We start from the raw sequence: 20762 nt of genomic DNA on the forward strand, positions 1-20762 counted from the left end.
ATGCGGGACTCGATCCCAGGACCCCAGCATCATGACCTGAGCCAAAGGCAGACATTCAACTGCCTGAGCTGCCCAGGCACCCTCAGAATCTTATTTCTTTACTTTTCAAAGAGCTGTACCATTATCAGCACGTCTCTAGAAACCAAGATATCCCCTGGCTCAGGATCAAGTCCTAGTAAGCAGGCTTAGTGCATGGTATGTGTGCAATTTGCAGCCCTCTTTAGGGGCCAAAAAGGAGACAGAATTCATGCCAGCATGAGAGGCCATTTATTGTTCAGGGGTTGGGCCCCCACGTTTTGGAGGAGTTCCCCCTCCACTTCCTCCCCCCATTGTCCCTGTAGACCCCTCAAGTGGCAGGTTGCTGAGTTGATCGTGGAGGGAACACATCTTCAAGTGTAGATAGTCCAGAGCGGCCACCTTCTCCCTGTAATGACAGAGGTCGGGAGAGCTGGTGCTGATGAGGCCAGATGCCATGGGAATGGTGTGCAAGAAGAGGGTGACTCAGGCCCTTTCCCCAAGACCTCACCCTCCTCCCACGCCCTCAGCCTCCTTCCTCACTCCGGCTTCATCTTGTCCGTCAGCAGCAGGTTCTTGGCCCGCAAAGCTTCGTCTTGGGCCAGCCGAAGGGTGGAGCTCAGGGCCTCTGCCCTGACGTGTTTGGCCAAGGCCTGGCGCTCCAGCTCCTGGGGAGAGGAGTGTAGGCGCGGCTGGGCTTGCTGGACTGGGCTGGGGGTGGAGGGGGAGCTGGATCGCGGAGGGCAAGGGGCATGGGGCCCATGGGGCCCATGTTCCTCCCCCCAGGGCATCCCCTCATACTTTGGGCCTGAGACTGACCCCAGCATCCCACAACAGGCTGGCTTTCCAAATGCCATTGTGTCCTAAGCCCGCATCTGTCCAACTGTCTGTCCCCTGAGGTACTGGCTTCCTATGTCCCAGCAAGCACTGAATCAGAACCTAACAGATTATCCCCTAATGCCCATAAGCCATCATGCATTTGATATGTCTGGGGCCCAGTATCCCATCATGTGGTGAACTTCTATATCCCCTAATTCATAAGACCCCACATCTCTCTCTTAGGTAGCATCTCAGTTACAATAATAGCCCTCGGTGCTCTGGTTCCTTATTTTCCCCAATGTCCCAGGCCCCATGTCCTAACAGTCCTATAACCCTGCCACATCAATGCCTCACTGCAACTTGCACCCCATCATACATTAGGCCAGTATCCCATAATATATTAGGTATCTACATTTCAGAATGTACACAGGCCCCAAGTCCCATCAGCTATTGGGTGGGAGTCTGGGGTGCAATGACCTCATGAAGAGCCCTCATTCCACTTCCCATAATGCATTAGCTTCCAACGATCTATATTTACTGGGTCCCCTATCTGTCCTCAGGGATCCCATATTGTCTCTCTTAAGGTCTATAGAGAATCAGGCTTATATTCCATAAAGCTATAGCCTGGTGTCATCTAATGTATCATCGTGCTTTAGGCCCAAGTCCATCACCCAGGGTTCCGTGATGACTGACCTATGACTTACTAACCATCAAATTGCTTGCCCTTCTCCTCACCCTAATCCATCAGAGTCCAGTGTTTCCCCTAAACACCTGCTGCCCACAGCTTAGTGGTTCCTGTCCTGCCACACACCAACAGTATCCTTGTGTCTGGGACTCCCCTCCCACTCCCCTGACAGAAAAGTGGGGCCTGATAGCCCATGGTCCCTGGTACCAGAATCTTCTTGTGTAGCCTCTGGCAGCTGGGACAGGCGGGAGCCAGGCCCTTCTGCTTCACTTCATCCACTAGTGGGGTCAGTGCCCGCTCCAGCAGCTGCTGCAGGGACTCTGTGGACAGCTGTTGCCCCTGGCTGAGGGAGGGGCAGTTACCAGGTGTAAGAAGCCTAGTCCCTACTCTGTTCCCAAATGCCCCATGCCCCACCGCCCAGCCTCCATCCACCCAGATCCTGCTTTCATTATACACCCATGCAACCTTCCCACCATACACTGGGGCCAACCTACAGTGCATCAGGTATCCTTTGATTTTCACAGTGTGGGTAGTTCCTACGATGCCTGGGGATTCCTACTCCCATAGGGTACCAGACAGCCCTCGGTTCATGGAAAAAAAAAATTTCCCACAATCACTAGTTAAACGTGATCCCATATTGTATTGGAAGTCCCTCACTTCCTAATAAGGACCAAGCACCCTATTCCCTGGTTCTCCAATGCACCAAGGTCTCACCTTTCCCACAATGCACGGAGAAACCCAGTCTCCTACCAGGTACCACATCCCAACCTTCCCACAATGCATGGGAAATCCAAGATGCTCTAAATGTATCACGTCTTGTGTTCCCCAAGACACTGACATCACTTCGTAGGGAGGGGGAAAATCTGGCTCCCATAATGCAGCAGGACTAGCCTGTCCCCAAATGCATGGAGATACCTGTTTCCCAAAGTGAACCCCACCCCCCTCAGCACACTCTTGGCCAGTGCCCTGTCTCCTTCAATGCTCTGTCCTCAACAGGACCCAGAATGCGCCAGGCCCCGCGAGGCCCCATCCCCTTACCTGGCACAGCGGACACAGGAGCCTTGGGGCGGCCGGTCCAGGTTCATGGAGAGGTCAGACCCTCTTCGAGAGCTCTGAAGTTGCCGCCCTAGCTCCTCCAGAATAGGTTTCACTGGGCCAAGGCCCTCCAGGTCGCTCCTCAGTGAAGCCACAGACACTGCTGATCGCTCCACCCTGAGGTGTGAGAGTAACCAGTGCTGCGAGGTCGCCTCTCCTACAGTAAAGTCCTCTCCACATTGCACCCTTTATCAGCCGAGCTCCTAGGTTCCTGTCTAGCCTGTGGTACTTCGGCCCCGCCCCTCTCTGCTCTCATTCGCCCTTCCTTTGTGTTTTAAGTGTCGGGATGCCCCTCCCTATTTTCTAATTGGCTTTCCCTGTCCGACTTGGCCCCTCCCTTTGTCCTTTTAAGGTATGGACCTGGGCCCTTCTCGGTTTGGCCCCGCCCTTCAGTCCTTATTAGGCAGACCACGCCCCCTGTCTTCTAATTAGAGCTCAGTCCACGCTCTCTACCGCTAGGCCCCAGCTGATTGGCCCATCCCTTCCTTCAAGGCCACCCCCCCCCCCCCCCCCCCCCCGCTTCCAACCCCTGACCTCGCACTCGCCTTGGCTCTTACATGGTGCACAGCTCGTCCGCGCGTCCCCGCAGCTCCTGCAGGCCCCGTGCCGTCTGCGCCTGCTCGCGCTGCGCGCGCTCCCATTGGCCCAGGAAGCCGTCGAGCCTGCCGCCCAGGCCCCCAAGCAGCCGCAGGGCCTCCTGCACCGCCCCTTCCTCCTGATGCCAGCGGGCAGTCAGCGAGGACACTTCCCTCCTGGAGAGGGAAGAGGTAAGAACCGGTCAAGGCCCGGGTTTGGACGCGTGCCCAGCGGCCCCGCCCGGCCCATGGCTCTGGGTGAGTACCCAGCCTCCAAATTCTCCCGTCCTGTCCATTCCTTGCAATCCTCCCATGTCGTACAGAACCCTGCCAATAGGGAATCCCTATGGGTGGCTCAGCGGTTTAGCGCCTGCCTTTGGCCCAGGGCGCGATCCTGGAGGCCCGGGATCGAGGCCCGGGATCGAGGCCCGCATCGGGCTGCCGGTGTGGAGCCTGCTTCTCCTTCCTCCTGTGTCTCTGCGCCCCGCCCCCCCCATGTCTATCATAAATAAATAAACAAACAAATCTTAAAAAAAAAAAAAAAAAAAAAAGAACCCTGCCAATATCCCCTTCTCTGGTATCCTGGCCCTGCACCCCAGCTCCATCCAGACATTGCTTCTTTAGGGCACCACTCACCCCAACTTTGTCCCAGTGAAGTTGGAGACTCCGAGGACCTGCCCCCTACCCAAACCCGCCCACCCTACTTTCACCAGATGAGAACCTTGCGTCTGCCAACCTTATACTCAAACTCGGTTCTTTGAAGTCTGGCCTTTCCAGGTCACCCAGTGCACTCCCTCCTAGACTTTTTGAGGTTCCATGGCGTAGGCCCTGTCCCCCTAAGATCTTCCAGGTTCCATCCTCGGGCCCACCTATTTTAGCTCCTTGAGGCTCCCCCCCCCCTTCCCACTTGCCTCAGATCCTCAAGGCCGGCAGAGACCTTCTGCATCTCCTGCTCGCTTATGATGGGGCCTTCCCCTGCTCGCGGCCCCATTCCCCAGCCACCTGGGGCCATGCTGCGGGGTCGTGGGGGTTCGTCGGGACTCCCTGGAGTGCCAGAGCAGCCGGGGGACTGGGCGGTGGGGCCCAGGCCATGCCGAGAGAGTCCAGCCTCCAGCTTCTGCTCCAGCTCCTGCAGCTCGGCCTCCTGCCTCCGTGGTGTCTCATCCTGCAGTTGCTGCTGGAGGTAACGCAGCTTCTCCTGGGCGGGGAAGGAAGGAAGGGTTACAGCGTCCAGCCCCTTGCCTCCCACAACCTCCTCCACCCCCAGATCTACACAATGAATCCTGGAGATTGGAAAGCAAATGGATGTGGAGGAGGATATTGGGAAGTCCCGCTTCAAGTCTAAGTGGACCCTCAACTGCTGTCACTAGGGAGGATTGTCACCCTCTGAAGCCTAGCTGGAATCCCCAAATGCCTACCTTGGAGTCTCCATCCAGCCCTCCACCCCTACTCCAGTTCTCCGTGGTGTCAAATTCCAGCCCCTCCTGTTTCCAGAACAACTGAGGCTTTTCCAACCTTTTTTGGGAAGAGTGGGAATGTGGGCAGGACGGGCATTCCTGCACAAAGCCCAATACGAGTGCTTCACCGAATGTGACTTTGTGTGTGGAGGAACATGACCAGGAACGTGAAAGGGGCCAGTGTGGTGGTAGGGGTGGCAAGGCAGGAAGTCCCACCTGAAGTCTACCTCAAGTACCTTGAGCGTCTGATCCTCTTCCCCAAATCCCCTCCTCACCTCCAGCAGGGCAGAGTTCTGCTTCAGGACGTTGGTTTTTATTTCAGCATCTTCCACCGACCGGGTCACCTTCCGGCAGTTCTCCTGGGTCAGGACACCAGGGCGGGGGGCCCTGCCTTCCCATTCCAGTTCTGCCTCCCAACCCTTACCCTTGCTAGTCGCTAGTTCCATATAGGCTCCAACCCCTCACTCAAGACACACCCGCTTCTCGGAAAGTCTGCCTTCTGCCCATTGGTCTGTCCCTTATCCACCTGGTTCCCTTGACTTAAGGGATGGGTTCCTCCATCGACCCCCTCCCATGCTACTTTTCCACTTCCACCTCTCTCCTGTCTGTGACTCTGTGCCTCCTCACATTTTTTCCTGCCCTCCTCTTCTTCCTACTTCCACTCCCATCTCCCCATCCTGCTCTTGCCTACCAGCGACTCACCTTGAGTTGACTACAGTACCCTTCCAGTTCCTCTGCTTCTTGCCGTCTTCTTTCTAGATTCTCACTGAGCACAGAACACTCACTCTGGAGCACAGAAGGGAGGAGAGGTTAGCCTAGCCAAGGGCCACAGGAAGCACCCCCCCACCCCCGGGAGGAGATGCTGGGCCTGGGAAGGTCCCCTTCCCTTCTTCTGAGCCTCAACTGTCTCAACCCAGGCTGTGGATACACCGAGTTGGAGGAAATCTAGAAGAGGGGAACTTGGCTGAGGAACAGGAAGAAGAGGTGTTGTGGGGGAGGGGTCCCCACACCTGCAGCGTCTGCACATGCTGGTTAACCCTGGTGGTCTTTTCCTTCAAGCTGGTGATGGAGTCTTTGGCGCGGACCAATCCACTGTTGACCCCGCTCTGGGGAAGAATGAGAAAAGAAGGTGGGTCAGTGGGTGTGTGGGAGCACCCTGCAGTCCCAGGAAGAAGGTTAAGACCTGGGAGGAGGCTGGGTTTACCCTTCGATTCTGCCCTGGAACAGTGGTAGCTCGGGCCAGGGCTGCTCCTCTTTGTTTTTGTTTTTTTAAGATTTATTTATTTATTTGTTCACGAGAGAGAGAGGCAGAGACATACGCAGAGGGAGAAACAGGCTCCCTGCAGGGATCCCAATGTGGGACTCAATCCCAGGACCCCAGGATCATGACCTGAGCCAAAGATAGATGTGTAACCACTGAGCCACCCAGGTGCCAGGGACTGCCTCTCTTTGATTCTTGGTAGCCCTACTCTGTAAAACTAGGTAGTTAGACTCATTTTCTGCTTGGTGGGATGGAAGGAAAAGAAGTAAGATCCAGGAGAGGGGGGCATCGCAGTAGCACTCAGACAGACACAGGGGAGAAGAAGGATGGTCTCAACCAAACAGAGATAAATGGCCTTGAGATCCACAGACATGAATAAACTGTTAAGGGACACCTAGGTGGCTCAATGGCTGAAAGTCTACCTTTGGCTCAGGTCATGATCCCAGGATCCTGGGATCGAGTCCTGCATCAGGCTCCCCGCAGGGAGCCTGCTTCTCCCTCTGCCTATGTCTCTGCCTCTCTGTGTCTCTACTAAATAAATTAAAAATTAAAAAAAAAAAAAACTATTAAAACACATGCTCTTTCTCTCCAGGAACTGGAAAAAAATATTTTAAGATAACCCACTTTCTGGGTATAAGCACTTATTATACACCAGGCCAAACACAAACCTTTTCCCTTTTATTCCTCAAAGCCACACCTCTTGAGGTTATTTGGCTCATTTGGCAAGTGAGGAAAATAAGACTTAGAGAAGCACTGCCCCTGTACACAGCACATGAGATGGCTTTTCCAGAATTTAAACCCAGAGCCTTTGTTTTAAATCGTGACATCCCTCAGCCTCTGATCATTGTAGTCAACTCAGAAAATGCTTTGCAACTCATGCCAAGCAAACTGTGGCTCAAGGGGGCTGCGCATGGCAGGATCCACTTTCTGCTCTTCCACATTTAAAGAAGAATCAGCGGGATCCCTGGGTGGCGCAGCGGTTTGGCGCCTGCCTTTGGCCCAGGGCGCGATCCTGGAGACCCGGGATCGAATCCCACGTTGGGCTCCCCGTGCATGGAGCCTGCTTCTCCCTCTGCCTGTGTCTCTGCCTCTCTCTCTCTCTGTATGACTATCATAAATAAAGAATAAAAAAAAAAATTAAAAAAAAAAAAAATAAAGAAGAATCAGCCCAGCCATGTGATTATCCAGCCAAAGACTACATTTCCCAGACTCCCTTGCAGCTGAGGCAGTATAAAAAAGTTTCAGCCAATGGGATGTAAGTAGCAATCACATAGGCAATTTCTATCCTCTTCCCTTTTTTTAAAAAAAACATTCATTTATTCATAAATAATGGCGAGAATGCAAAGTTGATGGCTAAAGGCAGAGCAACCATTTTGGATTAGTTGGAGGATGCAACAAGACAGAAGCCTGAATCCCCAACCCTGGTGGAGCTGCTGTGCTCAAATTCCAATCACTTATAAAGACTACCAAGTGAGAGAGAACATCTTCCACCTTCCTTAACCTGTGCTACTTTGTGTTTTTTTTGTCACTGCAGCCAAACTTGTGACTTAGTATCTGAACCACCAGAACACAGGAACCTGGAGCCTGCTGCATTTGAAGAGCAAGCCTGCTATGCTTGTTAAGACTTTTATGTGAGAGATAAACTATCTTGCTTAAGCCAGTTCCTTTGGTTTCTCTGACAGTTGGTGAGCCAATACACAAAGAGAGAAGAGAACAATTTCCTCCACTGTAGGAAAGAGACAATATCATGTTGCAGTGAAAGCAGTACTTGGAGAGAAATCTACAGCTCTAAACGTCTTCAAAAAAGAAGAAAGAATTCAGAGTTAATAAGCTAACTTTCCTCCTTAAGAAACTAGAGAAAGAAGAGCAAGACAAACTCGAAGCTAACAGAAGGAAGCAATAAAGACTGGAGTGCAGAAATAATGAAATTGAGAATAGATGGAATCTAACAAAACTGGAAGTTTTGTTTTTTTTTTTTAAAGATCAACACAATTGACAGATCTATAGCAAGACTGGCCACAGAAGAGAAGACTCAAATTACTAAAAGGAAGGAAAGAGGGCACGTTGCTACCAAGCTTGGGGGAAGAAAAAGAACTATCAGAGAATACTGTGAACAGAGTGCCTGGCTGGCTCAGTCACTAGAATGTGTGACTCTTGATCTCAGGGTTGTGAGTTTGAGCCCCACGTTGGGTGTAGAGATTGCTTAAAAATAAAATTCTTATTATCTTTGTTTCTCTATTTTAGAGGAGAAAGGGAGAGAGGGACAAGCAGGACTCTGTTGAGAGCAGAGCCTGATGCGGGGCTCAATTCCATATCATGACCTGATCTGAAATCAAGAGTTGGATACTTAACCAACTGAGCCACCCAGATGCCCCAACATATTTTTTAGAAGCAAATACTATGAACAGCTGTGTACCATCAAGTTTGATTATTTCAATGAAACAGGAAAATTCCTAGAAACACACAAACTATCAAAAGCGATTCAAAAAAAAAAAAATGGGACATCTGAAGAGACCCACAAAGAGATTGAGTTCCAACAAAGAAAAGCCCAGTACCAGATGGCTTCACTAGTGAATTTTACCAGTCATTTAGGAAAGAACTGCTACCAATGCAACTCAAACTCTTCAAAAACAGAAGGGGAGAGTGTAGTTCGTAACTCTTTCTATGTGGCCAGTGTTACCCTAATACCAGAACCAAAGACATTACAAAAAAAATAAAACTAGAAGTCAATATCCCTTCTGAATACAGCTACAAAATCCTCAACAAAAGACTAGCAAGCCAGATCCAGCAGCATAAAAACAAGAATTTACACCATGACCAACCAAGTAAGATTTATCTTACGAATGCAAATGTGATTAACATGAAAATTAATTTTAATTTTAAAAAATTTTTTATTTATTTATTTATTCATGAGAGACAGAGAGAGAGGCAGAGATACAGGCAGAGGGAGAAGCAAGCCCCTCACAGGGAGCCTGATGTGGGACTTGATCCCAGATCCCAGGATCACGACCTGAGCCAAAGGCAGGTGCCCAACTGCTGAGCCAAACAGGCTTCCTGAAAATTAATTTTTAAAACCATATGGAAATCACTGTAAAACAATATTAAATAGAATAAAAAGGAAAAACACACAGTCATGTCAGTAGACAGGAAAAGCATTTGACAAAATCCAACACACCTTCATAACACTCATCAGGGGATCCCTGGGTGGCGCAGCGGTTTGGCGCCTGCCTTTGGCCCAGGGCGCGATCCTGGAGACCCGGGATCGAATCCCACATCAGGCTCCCGGTACATGGAGCCTGCTTCTCCCTCCGCCTGTGTCTCTGCCTCTCTTTCTCTCTCTCTCTATAACTATCATAAATAAATAAATAAATAAAAAAATTAAAAAAAAAAAAAAAAAAACACTCATCAACTGGAAATAGAAGGGAACATCCACATCCCGATGAATGGTTTGTACAAAAAAAAAAAAAAACCCACAAAATATGTTTTGAGATATGTCCACAAATTCCTTGACATTCCTTTAAAATGAGGATCCTTCTCCCCTTCACTTGAATGTGAGCTGGACTTAGTGACTCTCACACCTAGTAAACAGAAGGCTGGCATGATGGTGTGTGATTTCACAGACTAGTTCATAAAACAAAAACAAAAACAAAAAAACCATGGCTTCCTGCTTGCCCTCTCTCGCTCTGGGGAGTAACTGCCATGTTATAAGCAGCCACTTGTGGGGAGGCCCATGGGGCAAGGTAATGAGTCTCCCGCTAAAAGCCATGTGAATGTGGATGTGCAACCCCAGCTCCAGGCAAGCCTTCAGATGGCTGTAGCCTCTACTGAAATTTTGACTCCCAACTTCATGAGTGTCCCTGACTCAGAACTGCTAAGCTATGCCATTCCAGGTTGGTTAAGTTCGAGGATAATTTGTTTCACAGCGATAGCTAACCAATACACAAAATGATATTTTTAACTGAATACCCAGAAGATCTTGGGCTTCCTGTAACCATTCTGGGAAACAAGGAAAGCAGGTACTGGGATCAACTCAGTTCTCCTACTTAGTAGTTGTACAACCTCAGGGAGGAGACTTTGCCTCTGTGTCACAGATGGGCTGCTGTTGGGAGGAGCACAGGCCTGCCCAGAAAGGCTCTTTGGAATAGACCCTGGAGGTGCTTCAGCTTCACAGAGAGTAGATCAGGGCGTGGTGACAGTAGAGCCTGTCAGCCCTGGCTGAGAAGTGAATGGCATGATGGTGAGGGGGAGCCAGAGATGGGGACAAATCCCTCCATGCCATCATAGGCTACAACTCAGCAGTCCAGCCCCCTCACTCTGAGCCTGCTTCAATTTTCTTTCTTATAAAATGGGAATGATGGTACCTTGGCCCAGATGGCAGTGAGGAAGGATCAACCAGATGGTATGATCAATAAGGCGACCTCAGTGATGAGTGTCAGCATTGTTAAAAAATAATGACAGCAGGGCAGGAATTAGCAAGAAGAGGCCTAGCACCACCATCTACAGCAGCCTCCAGGAATTCTGCAGGCAGCACGACAAGTCCCAAGCCGAAGTCAAGAGCCCTGCCTTCTGCATCATTGCTTTGATTCACTGAAAGCACGACCGCCATCTCAGTTCCTCCTCTGGCCTCATAAAGGTGTCAGAGCTTAAGACAGGAGACAGCAAGCTGTCTTGCTTCACGTTCTGCTATTCTCTGTCCAGTCTCGGACTTGTCATCTCAACCACAGTCTCCAAGCACCCAATTCTCTTCCCTCTCTCTGGGTCCTTGCCCCTCTGTCTCTGAGTCTCTATCTGTCCCCCTCCCTCTGGGTTTCTGTCCCCCCTCCCGGGCCTCTGTCCCCCTTTCTCTGGGTCTCTGTCCTCCCCACTCTGGATCTCTGGCCCCCTCTCTCCCTGGGTCTCTGCGCCCCTCTCTCTACCTGTCTCCAGCAGCCTCTCCTGATGTAGCTCAGGTGCTGAGAGCCAGGATGTGCTCTTGCTGTCCACACTGTCCCTGCTCTGCCCATACCCCTGGGTGTTGGCCACCATTACTTTTCCATTTCACAGAGAAGGAGCCTCAACCCCCTCAGAGGCTGATGCATCCCTGCAACCCTATAGGGAGCTCCCTGGCCCTGGGGCTCTTCCCTGGGTGTTACAGTCTGCTGGGGAATGTAGTGACTCAGAAGCAGCTCTGGTGGGAGGCAGACCTCTGCAGGTACTGCCTGAGAAATGCTTGCAGAGAGGGAGGACACTGATCTGTCTGGGAGAGATGTCTCCCAGGGCAGGCGTCCCACCAGGACTCTCTCTACCCTGTTTCCTTCTCTCCATCTGGCCCTTCTATTCTGGACCCTCGCCCAACCTCCTGTCCCGCCTCCCTGCCTCCAGCCTCCGCTTACCAAACATCCCCACACCAGCTGCAGAGGAGTCTTCTAGAAAAAGAAAGGACCTCTCTCTCACATCACCTGGCTTCTAGAACTGGCCGTGTCTCCTACCGGATTTCCTACCTTGCGAAGTTCACTCCACCTCTCTGTACCTGGTATTTTTGTTTTCATCTTTAAACTGCTAATTAGCCCAGCGGTTTAGCACCCCCTTCAGCCCAGGGCATGATCCTGGAGACCTGGGATCAAGTCCCACATTGGGCTCCCTGCGTGGAGCCTGCTTCTCCCTCTGCCTCTCTCTCTCTCTCTCTCTCTCTCTCTGTCTCTCATGAATAAATAAATAAAATCTTTAAAAAAAAAACAAAACCCTGCTAATTATACCATTTCCCTGACAGAACTTCTAGGGGAAGATCCCTATCACAGGGACATGACACAGTGCCCAGGACATAGTGGGTGCTCACTAAAGGGACTGGACTCAAAACTCCTCTCCTGAACTGTTCCTCTCCCCTACCCAGAAACCCTCAATGGCTCCCCATTGCCCTCAGAAGTGCATCCACACTTCTCAGCTTGTGTGACCTCTCCCCTCCCCACTCTGGCCTCATCTCTCTCACACGCCACACTCCAGCCCCATAGATCAGTTTGTAGTTATTCCCCTACTCCTGGCCCTTTAAATCCCTACCTTTCAACAAACACATGACAAAATGCTCAACATCACTCGGCATCAGGGAAATAGAAATCAAAATCATGATGAAATACCACCTCACACAGTCACAATGGCTAAAATTAACAAATCAGGAAATGACGGATGTTGGCAAGGATGTGGAAAAAGGGGAATCCTCTTCCACTGTTAGTGGGAATGCAAGCTGGTGTAGTTGCTCTGAAGAAGAGTATGGAGGTTCCTCAGAAAGTTGAAAATAGAGCTTCCCTACGGCCCAGCAATTGCACTACTAAGGATTTACCCCAAAGATACAGGGCAGCCCTGGTGGCACAGCGGTTTAGTGCCACCTGCAGCCCAGGGTGTGATCCCGGAGACCCTGGATCAAGTCCCACGTCAGGCTCTCTGCATGGTGCCTGCTGCTGTCTCTACCTCTCTCTCTCTCTCTGCGTCTCTATGAATAAATAAAATCTTAAAAAAAAAAAAAAGATACAGATGTAGTGATCCGAAGGGGAACCTGCACCCCATTGTCTATTAGAAGCAATGTCCACAATAGCCAAACTATGGAAAGAGCCCAGATGTCCATTGACAGAGATGAATGGATAAAGAAGATGTGGTCTATATACACAATGGATTACTACTCAGCCATCAAAAAAAATCTTGTCATTTCAATGATATGGATGGTATTATGGTAAGCAAAGTAAATCAATCAGAGAAAGACCATTATCATATGATCTCACTCACATGTGGAATTTAAGAAACAAAACAGAGGATCATAGGGGAAGAGAGGAACAAATAAGACAAAATCAGAGAGGGAGACAAACCGTATGATACTCTTAATCACAGGAAAGAAAATGAGGATCATTGGAGAGGAGGTAGGTGGGGGATGGGGTACCTGGGTGATGGACATTAAGGAGGGCACGTGGTCTAGTGAGCACTGAGTGTTATATGCAACTGATGAATCACTGATCTCTACCTCTGAAACCAACAATACATTATATGTTAATTTGAAAAAAATAAATAGGGATGCCTGGGTGGCTCAGTGGTGGAGCATCTGCCTTCAGCTCAGGGTTGAGCGTTTGCCTTTGGCTCAGGGTCCAGCGATCGAGTCCCACACTGGGTTCCCTGTAAGGAGCCTGCTTCTCCCTCTGCCTATGTCTCTGCCTCTCTTTCTCTGTGTCTCTCATGAATAAATAAATAAAATCTTTTATAAATAAATAAATAAACCCCTGCCCCTTTGCACTTGCTGTTCCAGCTAGCTAGAACACCATTCCTTGTCTTCTGCTTAGGGGAACACCTTCCTTATCTTCAAGATCCAGCTTATTTGTTGCCTTTTCCAGGAAGCATGGCCTTGGTCATGGCCAGCTGGGCCAAGACTACCATTTCCAGGACTCCCACAGTGGCCTCTGCTGCCCCAATGAGTGCATCCAAGGTGCCCCCCAACTCCTAAGTCTGCCTCCACTACTTACAAGCTATGTGACCTTGGCCATGCTATCTAACCTTTCTTAGGCCTCAATAGCTTTATCTGTGAAATGGGGATAAGTAATAACAATAAGCAGCACTTACTCTGTGCTCACAGTTGGCTAATGTGCTAAACATTTTACATGCAGGAGCGCCACTTCATTGTCATGACAACCTTATGAAGTGGGTGTGGTTACATCCAGAACTCTGTCTTGCTATATTTCCCACTCCTACGCCAGTTCCTGGCGCATCATAGATGTTCAAGATATAGTTGTTGAAGGAACAAATGCAACCATTTCTATGTTACAGATGGGGAAACTGAGGCTCCCGGAACACAGAAAGTGATCAGTAAATGCTAGTGAATCTGATTAGCATCATTACGACCATGATTATTTTCATGTCATTCTCAGAGTCCATGTCAAGCCCAGTTCAGGGAACCTGGCTGGGGTGGAGGTTGGCAGGGAAGTCAAAGGATCAAAATGTATCCATTCTATTGTCTAGCCAGGAATCCTTGAAATCCTCTTAGATCTTGCTCACCTCCTAGCTTTGCCTCAGATTCTTAGGGGATCCCCTTGGAGAACTCTTACTCTACCATCAAAGTCCAAGTCCAGCACTCCCTTGTCCAGGAAGCATTCCCTGATATTCCCTGCCTGGTTTGAGTGGCCCTTCTCTGGGATACCCAGTGTTAGCTTCATTATGGAAATGTATCACTCCAGTCTGTCTCTGTCGCCCCCACCAGACTAGGAGCTCCCCACGCTCAGGAACCAGGCCTAACTCCCATCTGTGACTCCAGCCTCACCCAGGACATGTGGAAGTGAGTAGATGAACTAAAGACCAATTCTTAGGCAATGAGCATCATTCACCCAGGATGGAACTGAGTCACAGCTGGTCATTAGGGGTGGAGGAGGCAGTTCTGGGCCTCGAGGGTAACCAGAACCTTCCCATTCCATGTCAAGAAGACCCCACCCCCACCAGCTCCATCCCAGCATTTGCCTAGCACCAGGGTGAAGACCCTCATCTTCCCCAGCTAGGGTCCCTCACCAGTATTTCCGTGATGTCTGGGTCATCTGAAGCCCAGGGTGGGGTGGGAGAGGCAGGGGGCACCGGCAGTGCAAGCGAGCCACTGTCTTCTGTGATTGAGTCTGTCCCTGAGGAGTCAGTGGGCTCCACAGCAGCCAGGTTGAGCAGTGACACATTGGTGCAGGCCGAGGACCGTTTGAGGTTCAGGCACCAGTGCATTGGCTCATGGGACATCCGAGGCTCCACCCTGGGGAGAAGAAACAGGGAGGGTGCTCAAGAGGCAGCCCTGGTGGGTATGGCCTCTTCTGCCTCCCTGTCTCCCCACCCCCTGCTCTCTTCGACTCCCACTTCACCATCCACTTTCTTCTTCCTCCTCTGTCCCCGCTGCCTAATTTCTTCTGTCTTCTCCACCCCCACTGCCTACTTTCTTCTCCCTCCCTTTGTCCTCGCTCCTCTTCCTGAGTCTTCTCTTCCCCACTGACCTTTCCCTCCCTCCCTCCATCCCCACTACCTTCTTCCTCTCTACCTCCCACACTATGTCTCCTCTGCCACCACCCTCTTGTCTGCCCCTCCTCTGCCCCCTCCTCTTCTCCCCCTCCCCTTCCTCCAGCACCCACGGTGGGACTCGTGCTCTGTTGGAGGCAGTGCTGGGCGCTAGGACCGTCCCCGACAGGGTGCGACAAACCCACCCGTGGAACGACACGGCCTTCTTTTTCTTCGTGATCCCCTTGGCCGGGGTGGTCACCCCCCCAGGAGCCTCAGGGACCAGTTGGGCGCGGCTCTCGACCCCCGCAGGGGGGTCCCCAGCCTCATGGATCTCTTTGGACTGCCAGATTGTCTTCACGACCACGCTCGCCATGGTGTGTGGGTGGCCCTGCTCCCCGGGGCTCCTTCCTCTGAGACTCTCCACCTACTCTGATCACTAACCCTCAAAGTCCCTGACTCCCACCAGCCTGCCTCATAAAGGACCCAACCACTGGGCTCCAGTAAAGAGGGGGGGGGGGTGCGTAGGAGTAGAGAAAGGCAACCAGCATGTTCTCCCGGGGTCTCCATGAACACTTCCAGCTCTACCAGATATGTCCCTTCTGTTAGAACTGCAATGGATTTGTTCTGGAACTTACAGTGGATGGGCCCCCTGGTTCTTGGGAGGCGTTCAACTTCCCTTCCCCTAAGCCTATGGGGTGACCCAGCCCCCTATTCATACTTGATTTTTCATGTAATACCTTAGACTTGGCACTTTCTGGGGTCTGGGAGACTGTGATGAGTGAGGATTGAGTCCCATTGCTGGAGGATCCAACATTTTGGGGTAGGGGGCAGCAGGCAGGCAATAGGCGGAAATAAACCAAAATACCAGATGTTGGTAAATGATATCAGGAGAATCAATATGAGGTGATGACCTGTGCTCATCAAAGCCCATCGATTTATGCACTTTGAGATGTGAGCCTTTTACTGCAAGTGGCTTTTGCCTATTAAAAAAAAAAAAAGAAACTAAACTGACATTGAACTATAGTCAATGATAGACATTTTGAAGGGTTTGGGATTGTAGTAGTTTCCTGGGGCTGCCATCACAAAGTCCCACAAACTGAGGTGACTCAAACAATAGACATTTATTGTCCCGGTTCTGGAAGCCAGGAGTCCAAGATCTAGGCATCTTCAGGATGGCTTTCTTCTGAGGCTGTGAGAGAGGGGTCTGTTCCTCACCCCTTGCTTCTGGTAGCTCAGGCATGACTAGGCTTATAGATGGTCATGTCCTCCTGTGTCTTCTTGTCCTCTCTCTGTAAGTATCTATCTCTGTAGCCACACTTCCCCCTTTTTAAGGACATGGTTATGGGGGCATCTGGGTCACTCGGTTAAGTGTCTGAGTTTGGCTCACGTCATGCAAGCAGGGGGTCTGCTTGTCCCTCTGCCCCTCCCTCCTTCACTCATGCTCATGCTCTCACTCTTATTAAAAAAAAAAAAAAAAGACATGGTTGTGGTGCCTGGTTGGCTCAGTCAGAGGAACATGTGACTCTTGATCTCAGGGTCATGAGTTTGAGCCCCATGTTGGGTGCAGAGATTACTTAGATGAATGAATAAATAAACTTAAGAAAAAAGAAGGACTTGGTCATATTAGATAAGGGAGCACTCAAAAGACCTCAACTTCATCATCTGCAAAGATCCTATTTCCATAAAGTCAAATTCGCAGGTCCTTCCCATTAGGACTTCAACATACATACAGGATGATGGTAGGGCCCTATCCAACTTACAACAGAGATGAACTGCATCGATGTCTGAAAATTATACTTCATCTGCATCAAAACACAAAATGGATCGATGGAAGGAGGGAGGGAAGGTCAGCTGGAGAAATATGTGCTAGAGAAAGTGGAGTATGATGTTAATAACAGAATGAAGGTTGAGAGTGAAGCTATATGTGCGTTCACTGTACAGTTGTTTCAACTCTCTGAGTAGGAATTTTCATAATAAAATCTTGGGATAGAAATTCCATGATGGGCATGAATAGTTGATGAGGACCACTTGCTTTAAAATAACCCAATAGTGAGGGTGCCTGGCTGGCTCAGTTGGTGGAGCATATGATTCTTGATTTCGGGGTTTGTGAGTTCAAGCCCCATGTTGGGTGTAGAGATGACTTAAAAAGAAAATCTTTAAAAATAATAACTCAATGGGGGTAGGGAAGTGAAATGGAGGGGTTACAGGTGAAACAATCAAGGTCATATGTTGTAGTTGGCTCTATGGGGGTGCATTATTCCCTTCCACTTTGGGGTATATTTGAAATTTTCTATGACAGACTTTTTTTTAAGAGAGTGAGAGTGAGAGAAAACACGCTCATGGGGGGCAGTGGCAGGGGCAGGGACAGGGGCCGAGGGAGAGGGAGAGAGAGAATCTTAAGCAGGCTCATCGCTGTGTGGGGCTCAATCTCTTGACTCTGAGATCATGCCTTGAGCTAAAATCAAGAGTCAGACGCTTAACCAAGCCACCCAGGTGTCCTCGTAATAGACTTTTTAAAATGCTGCATAGTGTTTTTAAGTATCTACATCCAGCAGTTCTCTCTTGAGCTGAGATCTGAAGCTGGGGGAGGCTGGGTGTGGGGATGGGGTGTGGAAATGGGTCTGGAGGGTCTGAATGGCCCAGCAGAGGCCAAAGTGGCTGGAGCATTTGTGCTGTCGAAGGACACAGCTGACCAATGTTGTAAAAATGACCTGGTGTGTGGGGGGGGGTGGGGGATGCACTGTGAGTGGCCAGAATGGAAGCAGAGAGCCATGAGGGATGTCACTGCAAGATTCTAGGTAAGAGGGGCACCTGCTCAGTGGTGAGCATCTGCCTTCGGCTCAGGGCATGATGCTGGTCCATGGATTGAGTCCCACATTGAGCTCCCCTCGGCGAGCCTGCTTCTCCCTCTGCTGTGTCCCTGCCTCTCTCTCTGAATCTCATGAATAAATAAATAAAATCTTAGGGAAAAAAAAAGATTCCAGGGAAGAGATGATGGGGATGGTAGTCTGCATGGAGTGAGAAGTCCTGACAGAGGGAGGTGGGGGACTTCAGATGTCTTATTTCTGCCCTTAGTTTGGGATAAGGGACAGGGAGGGGTTCTGGCAACAGTGCCGGGGAGATTGTTGGAGGGCCTGTTTGCAGAAATGGGAAGACTGGGGATGAATCAAGTTTTTCTGGAGAAAGTCAAGGGTTGGTTTGCTGAGGCCAGATTCTTAGAAACTATTGCTGGTTCAATCCATGGGATCCTTGAGGGGCTCCTGAAGCTTCCTCTTAATGCCCCATTTTAAAGCCAAATAGTGTCTGCTCAAAGCTCATTAGACCCAAATGTAGACATATTTATAGCCTGGTCTTAAAACCTAACAGTGGGTAAGCCACTAAGCCCCATAATGGTCTTGCTCAAAGTAGCCGTGTAATTCTTTTTTTTTTTCTTTTTTTTTTTTAATGGTCCTATAATACTGTCCAAGTTCACAGCCAGTATCAATGGCCTGTGGCTACTGAATGCCAGCAATGTGGTGAGTCTCAACCAAGATGTGCTATAAGTAGAAAACACAGATTTTAAAGACTTAGGAAAACTAGAATGGCAAATATGTTGCAATGATAATATTTGGGTATATCAGGTTAAATACAATATATTATTACAATTAATTTCACCTTTTTGAAAACTTTTCTTTTAATATTTATTTATGATAGTCACACACAGAGAGAGAGAGAGAGAGAGAGAGAGGCAGAGACACAGGCAGAGGGAGAAGCAGGCTCCATGCACCAGGAGCCCGACGTGGGACTCGACCCCAGGTCTCCAGGATCGCGCCCTGGGCCAAAGGCAGGCGCCAAACCGCTGCGCCACCCAGGGATCCCCTTTTTGAAAACTTAAAAAAAAAAAATTTGGCTGGTGGGGATCCCTGGGTGGCTCAGCGGTTCAGCGTCTGCCTTTGGCCCAGGGCGTGACTCTGGAGTCCCAGGATTGAGTTTCTCCTCAGGCTCCCAGCATGGAGCCTGCTTCTCCCTCTGCCTGTGTCTCCGCCTCTCTCCCTCTCTGTGTGTGTCTCTCTCTCTCATGAATAAATAAAATCTTTAAAAAAAAATGTGGCTGGAGTAAAATTGAAAATTATATATGTGGCTTCCACTGTATTTCTATTTGTAAATACGGCTCTAATTCAACAGAAGTCGGCACATGAGTTCCTGTGTCAGGGGGGCGCTTTCCTTGTCTGCCCCACACGGGACCAAACAATCCTGGGTTTTCTAGAAGGTTAAATTGGCCTTCCCAATCTGAATCCCTATTAGAACTCAGAATGCCTAAAGCAAATTTAGGCCATCTTAAAAATTAAGTTTTGGTTACTTTACCAGCTCTGGAATTGGGTGCGTGCGGAGGTCCGGAATGAGTTCCCCCACCTGTCTGTGATAGAGCCTAATTTCAGGACATCCTTTTCCCACCTACCTACCTCCTCACACACTGACAAACCAGAGTAAACTTCATCTGGCCCCAGGTGGCTCTGGATGAAGGGTGGAAGATGACAGGTGAAAATAAGGTGCAAAGTTGAGGCGGGGAGGGACACCTGGGTGGCTCAGCGGTTGGGCGTTGGGCATTGGGCGTCTGCCTTCGGCTTAAGATGTGGTCCTGGAGACCCAGATCGAGTCCCACATTGGGATCCCTGCATGGAGCCTGCTTCTCCATCTTCCTGTGTCTCTGCCTCTCTCTTTCTGTGTCTATCATGAATAAATAAATAAAATCTTTAAGAAAAAAAAAAGTTGGAGACACACTTAAACACACTTTTCCTGTTCTTGGGACTCTCCATGTCTCTTCACAACCCTCAAAAAGAAGACAAGTTCAAACCCCATTACATATATATATATATTTTTTTTTTTTTTAAAGTATTTATCCTTAGGAAGAGTTTCTTCATGTCATAAGTGGGCACCTCCAGTCCTTGCAATGTTTAATGTATCTTTCCATAAAAAGGACTTTTTCCAACTCAAATTCCTATTGTTTGTTGTTTTTAACCGGGCTGCTGTCCGTTCTCTGGGGGCAGACAGCACCCCAACCCATATTAGGAATGGACTCTCCTGGTTCCTGGAAACCCAAATGGACTGTCCATTAAATTTGGAAAGTACGCCCCGCAGCTCTTGTCTTGGTACCCATCCCCCACCCTCACCCCACACTCCTGGGATTCCGAATGGAAGTTCACAGGATCCAGGACACTCCCTCAAGGCTCATTCCAAGAATACTAGACGTCTCAGATTAGAAAAGTGATGTGGGGTTTAGTTCCTGTAAGTGACAGAAACAGCCGCTTCCAGTTCCCTTTGCCCCAAATTTCTCAATAGCCCGGGGCATCGTAGTTCCTGAGGCTTTGCCTTCCCCTAAAATCAGTGAATCAAAGAGGGTCTCAGGGTGCCAAGGGGTAGTGGTTGGACCAAACCAAGCAGATTCATCTATTCCTTCCTTTTAACTAGCGTTCTTCAGTACCAGATCCCATTCTTGCTCAGGAGGAACTCCAAGTTTGGTGGAGGAGAGGTTCACGATTTTGATTTGGTATCTGTAGAATGGCGTTATGGTTGCCTCCTCCCCTGCCGCCCCCAAAAGGCACTGTACATTGGAAAGTGGTTAAAAGACAAAATGTAGGTTAAATCCCTGCTCTGTTATCCTGAGAGCTGTGTGACCTTGGGCAAGTCACGCAACCTCTCTGGACCTCAGGTTTAAGGTCTGCCTAAATAGGCTTAGATTTAAATTATTGTTTCCTCGGTTCTGAGAAAGGAGGTTTCAACATCTTGGCCCCAGACAAGGGAGGGGGAAGGGGACGGGAAGACTTCCTGGAAGAAGATTTAAGGAGTCGGGGGTGTAAGAGAGGAGAGAGAAAGTGGAAACAGGCAGACGCTTGCGCAGT

At 49.7% G+C, this 20762-nt stretch overlaps 1 protein-coding gene and 1 long non-coding RNA gene across 4 annotated transcripts; one reads left to right on the forward strand and one right to left on the reverse strand.

Moving 5' to 3' along the window:
* Nucleotides 1-244: 244 nt before the first annotated feature.
* TSKS (testis specific serine kinase substrate) lies at nt 245-15385 on the reverse strand. Of its 3 annotated transcripts, none has more exons than XM_072757314.1 (11): nt 15087-15385; nt 14419-14644; nt 5657-5752; nt 5349-5432; nt 4922-5005; nt 4101-4387; nt 3172-3366; nt 2558-2731; nt 1727-1862; nt 527-683; nt 245-424 (listed from the first exon to the last, which is right to left on the reverse strand). In XM_072757314.1, exons 1-10 carry the CDS (start codon nt 15254-15256, stop codon nt 555-557), a joined length of 1581 nt encoding a protein of 526 aa, XP_072613415.1. In that variant the 5' UTR covers nt 15257-15385; the 3' UTR covers nt 245-424; nt 527-554. The 3 variants fall into 3 exon arrangements, with proteins under 3 accessions (XP_072613415.1, XP_025869867.1, XP_072613414.1); XM_026014082.2 differs by having other exon boundaries at nt 559-683; nt 15087-15256; XM_072757313.1 differs by having other exon boundaries at nt 559-726; nt 15087-15256.
* LOC140598849 (uncharacterized) lies at nt 3354-9093 on the forward strand. The gene is made up of 3 exons (XR_012001411.1): nt 3354-3447; nt 5706-5775; nt 7442-9093. It is a non-coding gene; the product is annotated as an uncharacterized lncRNA (long non-coding RNA).
* Nucleotides 15386-20762: the final 5377 nt, after the last annotated feature.

The sequence above is a fragment of the Vulpes vulpes genome, chromosome 1 (assembly GCF_048418805.1).
Source record: "Vulpes vulpes isolate BD-2025 chromosome 1, VulVul3, whole genome shotgun sequence".
Taxonomy (NCBI): Eukaryota; Metazoa; Chordata; class Mammalia; order Carnivora; family Canidae; genus Vulpes; species Vulpes vulpes.